The 14,356-nt window shown below is 56.6% G+C and overlaps 1 protein-coding gene across 1 annotated transcript in view; it reads left to right on the forward strand.

The window, feature by feature from the left end:
• Window positions 1-10,729, forward strand: part of PARVB (parvin beta) — a 112,405-nt gene extending 101,676 nt beyond the window's left edge. Inside the window, exons 11-13 of the mRNA XM_052639470.1 lie at window positions 2,149-2,250; window positions 7,604-7,676; window positions 8,860-10,729. Coding sequence (XP_052495430.1) covers window positions 2,149-2,250; window positions 7,604-7,676; window positions 8,860-8,936 — 252 coding nt within the window. The 3' untranslated portion in view covers window positions 8,937-10,729. The remainder of the gene's footprint in view (window positions 1-2,148; window positions 2,251-7,603; window positions 7,677-8,859) is intronic.
• Window positions 10,730-14,356: the final 3,627 nt, after the last annotated feature.

Here is a 14,356-nt window from a genome sequence, read left to right on the forward strand (position 1 = left end):
CCCTCACCATTCTCTCCAGAGGTAACCAACTGCAGTTAATAGTTGGGTGTGCATTTTTCTAGATGGTTTGCATGCATGAGTGGGTTTTTTGAAATGGCTGTGGGTCCAGTGTTTTGTTTTTTTGCAAAGCAGCTGTTTTGTAAAGGGTCACTTAATAGCGTGGGCATCTTTGTGTGTGAGTGAGTGGGTTTCTGTTGCCTGCCTTTCGTGTTATCTGGCCTGTCTGTGTGCATCACTAGCAGCTGCCTCCTATTCTGCGTGTCATTAAATCCAGTCCTTGTGATGGGACGTTTCCTGTAAATAGCTGTACAACCAGTATCTTTGGACACAGCTGTTTATACCTTTATCTGCTTCCTCAGGATGAACTCCTACAACTGGGGTTTTTAGAGCAAAGGTGGGTAGTTACACGGAGGGCCCCGGAAGCTTTGCCCACCTGAAACTCTCATCGGCGGTGGTGAGAACCCACATCCTCACCAGCTGTCCCTGATGGTCACTGCCCAGATGGCTCTGCCTGCTGGTATCAACAGCCACACGTCTTAGGCTGAATTCTCAACTTAAATTTGCGTGGATCTCGGTTCGCTCTGCATGTCCATTGTGTTTTTCTGTCACTGCGCAGTAGGAAGCAGTGGGGCTTCCCAAACGGCGCTAGTGGTAAAGAACCCGCCTGCCAGTGCAGGAGACATAGAGACCTGGGTTCGATCCCTGGGTGGGGAAGATCCCCTGGAGGAGGGCATGGCCACCCACTCCAGTATTCTTGCCTGGAGAGTCCCACGGACAGAGGAGCCTGGAGGGCTACAGTCCACAAGGTAGCAAAGAATTGGACACGACTGGAGTGACTTAGCAAACACACATGAAGTAATATCTTAAAAATATTTTGAGCCAGTGATCCACCAAAAGAGATACCCGGCCCCCAAAATACAGATTTTTCTTTTTGTTGTTGTAAAGGACTCTGAGTATTTTCATAAATATGTTCATTGTTTAACTTCTGATGTCCTGGAAGTTTAAGCAAACTGGGCTCCAGTTTTCTTGCTCTGGGTGTGTGTATGTGTGTGTTTTCCTTTCTTTTTAAAACCACTCTTAGACTGGGGGGCAGCTTCCTGGCTCTGTGACACTGAGCCAGTTCCTCAACCTCTCTGAACTTCTCCCTACATGTTTAAACTTGAAATAAGTCAATATCATTAAAAAGCCTGTGAAAATCTTCAGCTGGCACATGTGGCCAGTGGAAACTGTATTGGACCACACAGCTTTAGAATCTGGAGGCTGGGCTCGTCACAAGTCCTTGATCTGCAGGAGATGTCCTCTGGGAGGGCGGGTGGGCAGGTCCTGCCCCCTCCCCGTCCCGAGTGCTGGTCCATGTCCCAGAGATCAGGCCCCGCCTCTTGCGCCTCGGTCCTCTCCTCCCCCTGGGCAAGTTTCTCTGCCTTCACTGGTCTCCGTTGGTTTACCTGTAAAAGGAGCAGTTGCCCCCTGTCCTGGCTTATTGGGAGCGGGGGAGCCCAGGCAAAGAACAAAGTCTTTGGATCTGGATTCCTGGCCGCTTCCTGTGCGTGGGAGGTGCTGCTGGGCCATGTAGCAGGTCGAGGGGCTGGGATCTGGGGAGAGACTGAAGCCTACCAATTAGGACCCAGCTAGGATGGACCTGCGTGCTGGGTGCACACAAAAGCCCTCCATCACCAGGGCAGGGAAAGCCTTGTCCCGCCGTGAATGCCTCTAGAAGAAGGCACCCAGACAGCTTACCAAGTGAGCGAGCGGAACAGGGCAGCAAACCCCAAACCAAAGCCTAGGGCACCCTGCAGGCTGTGGGTTAACTGTGCCCGCTGCTGGCACAGGTGGAGCACTCCCTGCGTGCCTGGTGCTCCCTGCCCCCCTCCTCCCAGGGTCCCCACGACAACCCAGAGAGGTGGGACCCAGCGTGATCCCCACGGTCAGTGGTCTGGTCTTCCCCACTCGGCCACACTTCGTGTCATCACATACAGTCTCAAGTGCCCGCTTTGCACCCTGGCCCTTCACCTGACTGCAGGCTCGAGTTCCTCAACAAGAGATGGATTTATTTTTTTAACTCTAAAGCACTTGTCCTCCGTTTGAGTGGCTGCAGAGCCTTTGCTGACTCTATGCACGGCCCAGAACATCACGCGTGTTCCTCTGTAGTTTGCAGATGGCGTGTACCTGGTGCTGCTCATGGGGCTCCTGGAAGATTACTTCGTACCCCTGCACAACTTCCACCTGACCCCTGACAGCTTCGATCAGAAGGTACGTGTGTGCGCGGTCTCCATCCTGGGAGTGGTCTGGGACACGCGCATCCAAGTGAGCAGTGTAGAATCCCTGGGCCACTCTTTGTGAAGTCCAGCCTGCCCAGAAAATGGTGTGGTGATGACACGTGACCCTCAGGCAAGGAAGGAGCCCTGTGGGCAGTGCCTAACGCGTCCAGGGGTCGTGAGCCACGTTCTCGTTGGACTCTCCCTGGGATGGTGCTGGTCTTAATGACTGTGGCCGAATGTCAGTAAAGTTGCAAATCCTTCCCCTTTCCATGCCGCGTGATCTGCCTGCTGCTTCATGAGCCTCCTAAACACCATCTTCAATGGCTGCACAAAGCCCATGGAGCAGCTGTGATGCCAGTCTCCCTGTCTCCCACTGTAGGGCGATTTGTTTGCTTCTTTTCGGCTCTTAAAACAAGAAGGTATTGTTGTGAATATGTTGCTGTCCAGTCGCTAAGTTGTGTCCGAATGTTTGACCCCCATGGACTGCAGCACGCCAGGCTTCTCTGTCCTTCACTAACTCCCAGAGCTTGCCTAAGCTCATGTCCATCGAGTCGGCGATGCCATCCAACCATCGCATCCTCTGTCGTCCCCTTCTCCTCTGGCCTTCAATCTTTCCCAGCATCAGGGTCTTTTCAGATGAGTCGGCTCTTCACATCAGGTGACCAAAGTATTGGAGCTTTAGCTTCAGCATCAGCGTTAGTCCTTCCAATGAATATTCAGGATTGATTTCCTTTAGAATTGACTGGTTTGTTCTCCTTGCTGTTCAAGGGACTCTGAAGAGTCTTCTCCAACACCTCAGTTCAAAAGCATCAATTCTTTGGCACTCAGCCTTCCTTGGAGAAGGAAACGGCAACCCACTCCAGTATTCTTGCCTGGAGATTCCCAGGGATGGAGGAGCCTGGTGGGCTGCCGACTATGGGGTCGCACAGAGTTGGACATGACTGAAGCGACTTAGCAGCCTTCCTTATGGTCCCTCTCTCACATCCATACACGGAAAAACCATGGCTTTGACTATATGGACCTTTGTTGGCAAAATGATGTCTCTGCTTTCTAATATCCTGTCTTGGTTGGTCATAGCTTTCTTTCCAAGGAGCAAGTGTCTTTTAATTTCATGGCTGTGCAGTCACCATCCACAGCGATTTTGGAGCCCAAGAAAATAAAATCTGTTATTGTTTCCACTTTTTCCTCATCTATTTGCCATGAAGTGATGGGACTGGATGCCATGATCATGAATATGTAAATATAAATATATATGTTTCCATTCCTGTGGATTGTTTTCTAGGAAAATCCTCAGAGAGGATTGTTTGGGTCAAAGGGCATGGCCCTCACATTTGGGACACTCTTGTGACCGGGTGTTTGCCTCTTGCCAAGGGCTTCCGCAGGCCCAGCCATCCCAGCAGTGTTTAGTTCCTCGCCTTTAGAAACCTGGCTCATGGACTGACCGTATTGCTTGAACTCGAGAGCATCTGTCATTTTATTTTCCCGAAGTGCTAGACCCATGAGTCAGGGAGGCAGACGAGGCGAGCGGGCGCGGCAGCCAGAGACGCATCCGGAAGCTGGGCCAGTGTTTACCAATCAGCCTGCTTCTGGCATCTCGAGGACGGCTTGCTCGTGGCCAAATGTCGCTGCCGTCTGGCCTGCTGAGATGGATCACAGCAGATCAGCGAGGTTCTGGCACCTTCCCCTCAGTGCACAGAGGGGGTTGAGGGGGTGCTCAGGGCTGCGTGGGGCGGGTCAGGAGGCAGGAAGACAGATAGCTTGGTCACGGAGCTCATCTTGTGTTTCCTGCCCACGTGGCTGGCTGCAGAAGGATTTCTGTCTGTTTTTTGACCTGGACCATTTCTAAAGTCTTTATGGAATGTGTTACAATATTGCTTCTGTTTGATGTGTTGGGTTTTTGGCTGCAAGGCATGTGGGATCTTTTGAACCCATGTCCCCTGCACTGGTAGGCAAAGTCTTAACCACTGAACCGCCAGGGAGGTTCCCAGAAGTCTTAGCCACTGAACCACCAGGGAAGTTTCCAGAAGCACTGTTCTGGAGAGATCTTTTCTTTGTTCAAGTGAGCATGAAGGCTGGTGAGAAGGGTGAAGTCAGCCAGGCCGACTGCAGCTGGGCTTCTTTCCGGGACAGGCTCTGTGCAGTAGCAGGGGTGGCCCCTCCCAGCCCTGACCTCCTTCCCTCTGAGATGGGACGCGTCTCTGTCCATCACCCTCTGACCTGTCCACCTTCACCTCTGAGCGGGAGGCGGGTGGCTGCTGTAGGGGACAGCATCCCGCGGGTGTGAGACCGTTGACGCTTGTAGGGTCCAGTGGTGGCCCAGGGGCCTCCAGAGCTCTCCTGGCCGGAAGCCGGCATTCTGGAGGGTCCTTCTCCAGCCGTGTTAGCCCCCAGCCCCACCCCTGGATTCTCTGCCTTCCTCCCCATGAGTGATGGCCTCATGGTGCCACTGGGAGGTTCCTCATTAGCCATGGGGCTTACTAACCTCGCAGATGATGGCCTTTCCCTGCTACACAGACCTGAACCCACTTCCGGCTGGGGCCAGGCACCTCGTCTCCAATGTGGCCGGGCAGTGGTGACACATGCTGAGAGACCCTCTCGAAGCATCCTCGGGACCCCAGACTCTGCCAGGCACTGAGAATTCTTGTAGCAGAGACAGGAGACAGATCAGTGAGCAAACTCCAAGGTGCCTCGTGGGTGCGTGCTTTTAACGATCACATTGGAGTTTAGAAAGATGAGATGGGACGTCTGTGACCCTGAGTTTCCTGCAAACAACTGAACAGCCCCATCGAGCATCTGAGAGGCAGGGGTGCCACCCACCCTTCTTGTTCGAGGCCACCATTGAGCCTTGCTCTGTGCTGGCCACTTTGCTGGGTTCTTTGGGTCTGTGGTCATCTTCTGGAAGATTCTGCAGTGACCTTCTCTCTCTGGGGGGTGGCCTGTGTTCTGGAGACTTGAAGGTTATTCCTGGAAGCAAGTCCCAGAAAGGGCTTTGCAGTTTCAGGGTGCTTTCCCATTTGTTTCCTCATCCGAGTCCCTGTCCCTGGGAAGGAAAGGGGTCCTCGGGGTGCGGATGGATCACAGTCAGCAGGGGTGGAACCAGGAGACCCCGTTCCTTTCTGAGACCCTCTACCCTTCTCTCTCCTTGCCTGGTTTTTTGAAACTCCTTTGCATCACAGAGAGAAAGCACTTGGGGGATCCTGCCGTGGACTGGCTCCTGGCAGCAGTGTGGGGCTTTGGGGTTCAGAGTGTGGCCTGGGGTGGGGGGGTCTCACTCTCAGGGATCACGGTCAAGGAGGTGGCCCCACGTCCTGTCGGGAGGTGTTTGCCGTTCTTTGTGCCAGGTCCGTGGAGCCGGGCTCCGAGGGTACCTCTCTGCAGGGGCAACAAGGTTGTGGGGTTAAGGCTTGGCTCTGCGAGAGAACGGAAGGGGAAGGGGGCAGCTTCCTGACTGCTGGTTTCCTCGGACGGAGAAGAAAGCAGAGGAAAAGTCTTGCTCAAAACCTACCACTGGTTGGGCCAAGCAGCTGTAGAGAGGTGGGCCTTGAAAGGATGCTCCCCCGACCCCTGCACCTCCCTGCCTCCCACACCCCCGTCCCCCTGCCAGCCAGTCTTTCCTTGGGGCAGGGAGGGGCCTCATGGACTTGACCGTGCTCCACACCGTGATGGGGGCGCATCCGGCCAGCCCGGGGGCCACGGAAGACGTCTGTTCCCATGCTGGGCTGACGGTCTAACCTACCGTTGCCCTGTTTCTCCCTCTCTGCTGTCCTGGCTCCGTCTCAACTCCAAGCCTGTCGTGTGTATGAATCAGGGAGCCGGATCTCAGTGGATGGCGGGAGAGGCAGGACGCTCCTGGAGGCAGGGCACAGGTTCCGATCCAGACTTGTGTGGGCTGAAGCCCGGGCCCGCCTCTCGGAGCCCAGGGACTCTCTCGGCACAGACGATAGATGTTCTCACCCGTCTTGCCCAGGACCTCCTTCGGGAAGTGGGAGATTAAGACCCTCTGGTCATCTCCCATGCGTGTCCCTCCTCCAAGGCCCAACTGGGTTCAGCCCTCTCTCCAGGCTGGCTCCAGGCCCTGCAGGTGGGACTCTGACAGCCTGCGTCCTGTCTCTGGCCTGCGAGCCTCAGGTCATTTGCAGCTCACCCAGGACTGGGTGTGAGTGGCCCGCACCACTCTGGGGCGTGTCCCCCATGCCAGGGCCGGGCTCCTGTTTGATACTCAGTGGACGGTGGCCTTCTGTATGTTTCTGAGCGCTGCCCACCCAGTGCCTGCATGGCCTGGAAGCTTCTCTGCTGTGCCCCGAGCTCTCGCAGTCTTGACTAATGGAGGAGTATTTTGCCAAGTGTCTTTTTCCTGGTTAGTCATTAAACCACTTTGCAGGCAAACTTGTTGTCGTGTTTCTGATTCATTGGCAGGGAAACCATGAAAATGTTACTGTTCAAAGGGTGTTTGATTACAGGAGAGCCCTGAAGTCCTTTCCAGCTCGGACATCTGTGATTTATTTCACTTTTTGGTTTCCCTGCCCTCCTCCTTCCCGCCCCCACCGGCCTTCACTCGATACAGACATCTGTCTGGCTGTGATTTGGTTGATCACCAGTATCTCCGTGGTTCAGGTGGCCTTGAAACTCAGCAGAGGTGGCTCTGTGTCTAACCTCTGCAGCAGCCATTAACAGAAATGAGCAAACTGTGAGCATCCTTGGGGGCTGAGTGCAGATGTGGCCACCTTTCCGGGGCATCAAGCAGGTCGAGGGTCAGGACCAGGCCGTGCAGCATCCACCAGTGGCCTGACTTCGGCTCCAGCAGGGTCCACGGCACCTGCTCTGGGTCAGAGCTACCGATATACCCCTGGCGAGGGCACGCCATCACGCTCAGCTGGCTCGAGGCCCTTCTGACAGATAGCGGGTGACTGCTGTGTGCTGGGGACAGGGCCCAGGGCCAGGCGCCTTCGGGAGGTCACTTGCCCTTTCTGAGCCTCGGTTCCTCAGCTGTGAAAGGAAGCTGCTGTCACTTGTCTTCATGAGGGCGTGTCGGAGCCTGGGGACTCCCAGCCCCCGGGGCAGCTTCGTGCCCATTCCTCCCTGCGTCTCCCGGCCCCCCTCAACCCGGGAAGGGGAGTGAGGCCCACCTGGTGGGTGTGTTGCGCTCCGCAGACTCCTCCCCCCTCCCCCTCCCCACCCTCTGTCCTGCCCTGGGCACCCCTGGTCCTTGTGGGCCAAGTTATTCCAAAGGTGCCCCTCTGCACACTTGCTTCCATCCCCTTAGAAGAAAATCGGTGGAGATGGGGAGCAGTGGGCAGGCCTGGGACCAGTTGCAGCCCCGACGCTAACTCTGGCTTCCTTGGCAGGTCCACAACGTGTCATTTGCCTTTGAGCTGATGCTGGACGGAGGCCTTAAGAAGCCCAAGGCTCGCCCTGAAGGTAACACCCTGACCCGGGTCTTTGAGGGGCTGGGTGACCAGCCGTGTCTCTCCCATCAGGTCCCAAGTGTGTGGCTCAAAGTCGGGGCTCCGCTGACCCCAGCTCCCTGTTGCCCTAGAGTCCTGTGCTGGCGAAGCCACCAAGGCCGGTTCTTCAGTAACCACTTGATTTGGAAGATGCGGCCTCTGCCCCACGGGCTCAGGGTTCGATTGCCCACCAGGTTCCCTTGCTCAGGCTGGAGATGCTGCTTCATATCTTGAGACAATATTCAAGGTTGGCTGCAGCTTAATGCCTGTCGGGCCGCTGTCCTGATGGCCCAGTGCCGCCTGTGAGCAGGGGTGCGGCTCGGTCACGGCCTGTGAGATCTGAATGGCGGTGGAGGCCAGCAGATCCCCAGCGAGAGGCCTCCTTGCTGCCGCACCTGACCCCTGGGTTACATGACCTCTACCAGGAATCTCTTAACTTGAGCGAACAACTGAAGCCCTGGGGTGGGTGAGTGGGGTGGGCGGTGCTTCTCAAAGCATCTTCCAGTTCAGGGGCTGTGGACCGGGCCCTTCAAGTCCCGATTATAACAAGTTTGCGGGTGGCGCCAGTGCTTCTGGATCCCCGCCTGGCAGTGACAGCTTGAATCCTCATTACCCTCCACCCACGCCCCCTGGGAGGCCGAACACCGATCCGAGGACAGGAACTCTGTCCCGTGACCCATGACCGCAGCCCTCCCCAAGCCCTTGTCGGAGCTCAGAGAGCAAGGGAGGAGCAGAACCAGGTGCCTTGACCCCCAGGGGGACAGAGCCCCTTCCCACCAAACAAGGTGCTTGGACTTCCCGGGCCACACCTTGGTCCTGACCTCAAGGGGGTAGGACCACGACTCCCGCCCTCCCTGTCCCAGGAGGCCCGCAGGATGGCCCGAGGTCCCCAGTACGTGTCCTTGGCTGTCCTAGACCCCCTACCACGCAGACTTGTCTGGTCCCACCCTGGAAGGGGTGAAGGAGAATCCTCGACATTCCAGTGCTCATCTGCGGGGGTGGCAGCCAGGGGCTCGGGAAGTGGCCTGTGAGTGGCGGGGACAGCAAGAGTGCTCTGCGGGGGACGTAGAGGGTGTCCCCGCGTCTCCCGGGTGTTGGCACCAGGACTTGGGGCACCTTCCCTCACCCGCAGTGGTTTCTCTGTTTTCCTTCTGCAGATGTGGTGAACCTGGACCTCAAATCCACCCTGCGGGTTCTTTACAACCTGTTCACCAAGTACAAGCACCTGGAGTGACAGCAAGGAGCCGCAGTGATCTCAGCGGGGACCGCGCTTCGGGTGGTGCCCCGGCCTCCTCTCGCAGCCCGTGGTTGCTCCCCACCCCACCCCCCTTTTTTTTTCTGGTAGATTCTCTTCACCTCCTTTCCTTTTAATTCCACAGTGGGCGGCATCCCTAGAAATGCAGGTTCCAAACACCAGTGCTTTTCAAGTTTGCAGCCTTGCCTCACCTGGAGTGCCACAGGGGGCCAAGTCAATTGTTAATCAAAAGATGGAAAAGAAAAAAATCCGGAACCCCTACCCTCAGCCCCTGGGATGCGGGGGCGGGGTGCCTGGCGTTCCAGCTGACAGCCGTCAGTGATCACAAGTCATCAGAAACACACTGCAGCGTTGCAGCAGGGGCGATGGCTCTACTCTCCTGGTGGCATCTCCTGGGCAGGACTCTCCTGGGCAGCCAGGCCTTTTTACAAAAAAGCATTTTTCAGTTTGAAAAAAAATTCCCTCGGAGCTCCTGGAAGCCTCAGCTGTGACCGGAGTGTCCAGTCACATCCTTACTCCTGGTCTGCCCCATGCGGCTTGCATTTCGCTTTTGCGCAGACGTCTGGGACCCAGCGGACCCAGCGGCCACAGTCCGTAGGAGGAAGGGTTTCTGAGGCGTTTCTTCATCTCTTGCTGCGGCTGAGTGGGCTGTGTCGGAGCTGGCTCTAAAAGGCAGCTGGAGACAGCTCCGCTGGGAAGTCTCCAATCCCAGAGGCCCTGTTTGAGGATGGATGTCTTTCCAAAAACCTTTGGAAAGCAGGTGTTTCCGTTTGCAGGGGCTGCCGTAACAGAGTGCCGCGGGTTGGGGGCTGGGTTAGGGCACGGACGCTCAGTGTCTCAGCTCTAGAGGCTGGAAGTCGAGATGGTGGTGTCAGCGGAGCTGGTGCCTCTGGAGCCTTCTGGACTTGTGGATGGGCACCGTCTTCCCTCGCTTCCTATGCTTCCCCCCGTCTGTGAGTCTGCGTCTCATCTCTTATAAGGACACCAGGCAGAACGGATTGGGGTGGACCCTAATGACCTCACAGTACCTTAATTACCTCTGCGAAGACCCCTGTCCCCAAATACCATCACCTGCTGAGGTCCTGGGGGTTAGGACTTCAATATGTGGGTCGGGTGGGCCACAGCTCAGCCCATAAGAGGGGAGGTGAAGTGTTCACCTCTGTCCTCCGCGAGTCCCAGCTTTCTGCAGCCTGTGGCATCCTTGGGGCGCCCTGTTGAAGGAAATGCGGTTCCTCACTTGTGTGCTCTTCACCCCTTGCCCGCCTCATCTCGGGAGAGAAAGGGGCACCCCCAGGCTGGGTCTCAGGCGGGTCTTCTGCTAGGTCACCCCCACCCCCACCTCGCTGCAGAGCCGGGGTTTTCATGACACCTGGACCCCCGAGTTTGCTCAGTACCCTGGCAACATGGGGCTTTCTCTTCTGTGATATTCACCTTCCCCACTGTAGGTCAGAGCTGTTGAGCACATCGTTAATATTACATTGCGTCCCAGTGCTCAGGACTTAAAGAACAGCTGCCTGTTCTGCCTGGGCTCGGGTGGCTGCCAGCCTGGGGCTGGGTTCAGAACAGCCAATTTGATGGAGGAGGTTACCCAGCAGGGGAAAGAAATAATTAAAACGGCATTACAGCGTCTCCTGCGGGAGGCGGTGACATTAAAGACCCACGTTGACAAGATAGCCGAGGCTGGAATATTCTGTGCTGCCTCATTACACGTGTGGAGCCATGGTGCCAGGGAGGCGGAGGCCCCTCCACCTGCCGTGGGCACTCGTGGGCCTGGCAAGGTAATGCCAGTTCCTGGGGGCCTGCGGGGGCGGGGGTGGGGGTGAAGGAGGGGAGGCCTGGGTTTGGAAAGAAGCCTGGGGTCTTCAGCCCAAGTGGGCAGCTCCCCCGGCCTGTTCCACGTCCTGAAGGTCGGGGTGAGGGGCGTTGGTTCTGGGGAGGGAGGTGGTGGTGGGGTTCAGCTCCCAGGGCAGTGAGCCCACTTCAAGCCCACTTGTGTTTCAAGCAGGAGAGTAACAGGAATGATAAATATGTGCGAAAACTGTAGACAGGCACTTTTATCTCATAATGCTGACTCTTTAAAGCCCTGCTCCAGCAAAGCATGGCCTCTGGTCTCCAAATTACTTTTTCTCAAACTGGCGTGAAGGCGTGGGTGTGCCTTCCGCCCACCTGTGCGTGACCCCTCGGGCGTCCGCGTCACTTCCTCCCTTTGCTGTCTGGACTGAACCAGAATTGAGAGCGCATTGGGGTGAGGGCTGGGAAGCAGTTTTGAGGCCGAAGCGAGGGTGACTTATGCAGTGGCTAGATTCCTCCTCTTGGGACCCGCCCGTCGTCCCTGGTGGCTTGGGGAACACAGCTGTCAGGAAGCGAGTGTCAGGGCCCAGGGCCTCCCCGCTGCAGAGGCCCACACGCTGCAGCGTCTTCTGGGGACATGGAGGGCAGCAGAAACAACTTTCCTCTGACAGTTGCTGGGAGTTCCTTGGAATGCAAAAGCTTCCCTCTCGGTCCTTAACTGAGGAAAGTTCTAGAACCCGTCCTCCTCCACTGATTCCCATTTGTAGTGAATGACCTCCCCACCTTTGCCCCGAAGAGGGACCTTCATCCATAGGAACTAAGTGAAAACAAGGTCATTGGTAGCCGTGCAGTGATGGGCAGAGGTCGTGACATGCCTCCTCTTACTGTTCTCCGGGTGGCCTGTCTTTTGAACACCCTCCCCTCCCCTGGTTTTGGGGCGCCTGCTTGCAGCTCTGGTTCCCCCTCGAGCACGGCATCACGAAGAGCTGAGCCCAGAGCCCCACATGCCCTGAGGTCCTAACTGGACGTGACACAGGAGCTGTGTTGTTTTAAAGCAGCCACATTCTCTTGCCCAATTTGTGTGCCAGTATCTTTGTGCCCTTGATTTGTTTTAAGCAGTGTTTACTTTGGATTTCTGGGTATTAAATATAAGCCACTGAAACCCTGGCTGTGTTGTCAACCTGCCCCGCGGGTGGGAGGCGGGAGCCGGCTTTCTGGACGGCGAGCAGTGGTTTATCCCAATAAAGGCCGCTGCCTCTGTCTGCGTGTCGGGCTTTCTTTTCTGCCTTTAGCCGTCATGCCTGGGCCACCCCGTGCTTGGTGCTGGCCCCATGACGCCAGCGCAGCCCTGCTTCCCGGGGGGCTGCCGATGGACGATGGAGGAGACAGCTTGCATCCTGAGGGGGAAGGGTCCCCGGGGAGGGGATGCTGCACCAAGGGTTTCCTGGCTGGGAGCAGAGGCTGGCGGCTCACAGCGGCTGAGTCACACTAATGAACGGAGTGGGCAAGTCTACCCAGGCGCCTGGTTCCAAACCCGAGCGAGAGATGCCAGCGGCCAGTGGCACGAGCTGCTACAGGGCCCTGGTCCCCTCCCTACCCTTTGGGGCCAGGGACCCTGAGGTAACCCCCGATGGGGCCAGATTTTTGCGCTTCCACGCTGGCCTTGCTATCTACCCTCCCCCGCAGAAGTCTTGGGATACTTCAGGTATCTCAGACTTTTCTCCATGTCAGAATTAAAACAGTGACTAAATGGGCCTCTAGCCTGGGGGTGAGGCAGCAACACTATTTAAACTCGCTGAAAATGACAGACTGTTGCTGGGAAGATTCTGGGCTTTGGAGAAAGCCCTGAACTCACGTTTGGCTTTGTTCCCATGTGACTGCTGGCAAGGTCACAGACCCACGATTTTCCAGAGGGCACGTGTGCCCAGTCGCTCAGACATGTCCGACTCTTCGTGACCACATGGACTAGCACCCCGCCAGGCTCCTCTGACCATGGGATTTTCCCGGAAAGAATACTGGAGTGGGCTGCCATTTCCTTCTCCAGGGGAACCTTCCCAACCCAGGGATCGAACCCATGTCTTCTGCGTTGACAGGTGGGTTCTCTACCACGGAAGCAAGCCCCTGACTGTCACCATATTTACTGCTCCGTTCCTTAAAATACTGATGAGGGTGGTTCTCTGCCACCCCAGCGCTCATACTTGGCAACAAGAGGACACAGTTTGGGTTGTGGAACGGGAGGAGGTGGGGAGGTGCCGGTGGTGGGTGTGGCCCCAGGGGGCTGGTCAGTATTCCAGGACACACAGGAAGGCTCCCCCAGCTCAAAAGGCCCACTGGTGCTGAGCGTGACAAACCTGCTGTGACTCGCCAGCGCCTCGAGACTGTCTTTCTGGTGGTTTTCTTGGATGGGATTATCTCTAAATACTGATGAGGCTAAAGCTTCGTCTTGCAACAGTTCTTCAGGCCGGCAACGGTGCCCTATCTCCCAGGAGGGGTCTTCTGGTTGGTCTTGTTCCAGGGACATTCCTTGAAGGCTTGTCCGAGTGGCCAGGGACAACAGCCGTGGAGAGAGACGAGCGAGTGGCTCATTCCTGGGGAGGAGCAAGCCCAACGACGGAGAGGCCCGGGGTGTGGCTGGGCGAGGTGAAACGCTGTCTGGGGAGAGGCAGCGAGCACTCCTGGAAAAGGATGGATTTCCTCGGGTCCACCTGGAATGGGGGTGGGCTCGCTCTGGTTGGTGTCTTGAGGTCTGTCCCCCTTCTTTCCGGCTGGCCCCGTGGTGTCAGTGGAAAGCCTCCAAATTCAGCCATCCCTCCCCACGGGGCTGTTGCTGGGTGCTGGGGGGGAGGACCACTGTTCCCATCAGGGTCTCTGCCTTGTGGTCAGTCTTTGGGGAACCATGACATTGCGTGGCCACCTGACCTCAGCAGAATGTGTAGACCCTGAGAACTCAGAGCAGGAAGGGACCTTCTGAGGTCATCTGGTTTAAGCCTTTCCCAGGCTGACAGCTCGGGTCATGCACGCTGCAGGGGCAGGGATGGTTCCTTCTGCAAGGACAGCATTTTGTGCTTGGGAAGCTCAGATTCTGTGTGGTTTCCTTTCAAGTGGAAATCTGCTCCAGCGGGTATGATTTGATTCAATAAATCCTTGTTTCCCTCACTAGCAACCAGGGTTCGCCCTTATCCTGGGGTGGGATGTGGGGCCCTCCACGGGCTCAGCACAACAGGGACTTGAACTGTATTCGTGTGAGTGTGTGTGCATGCTGTCGCTTCAGTCATGTCCAACTCTGTGACCCTCTAGACTGTAGCCCTCCAGGCCCCACTGTCCATGCGATTCTCCAGGCAAGAACACTGGAGTGGGTTGCCACACCCCTCCAGGGGATCTTCCCAACCCAGGGGTCGAGCCCACGTCTCCTGCACTGCCAGGTGGGCTCTTTACCACTGGCGCCACCTGGGAAGCCTGATCCTTGTTTAGTAGCAGCGGTGTTAGTCGCTCAGTTGTGTCCGACTCTCCATGACCCATGGACTGTGGCCCTCCAGGCTCCTCTGTCCATGGGATTCTCCAGGCAAGAATACTGGAGTGGGTTGCCATGCCCGTCTCCAGAGGATCTT

Source organism: Budorcas taxicolor, chromosome 5, assembly GCF_023091745.1.
Source record: "Budorcas taxicolor isolate Tak-1 chromosome 5, Takin1.1, whole genome shotgun sequence".
NCBI lineage: Eukaryota > Metazoa > Chordata > Mammalia > Artiodactyla > Bovidae > Budorcas > Budorcas taxicolor.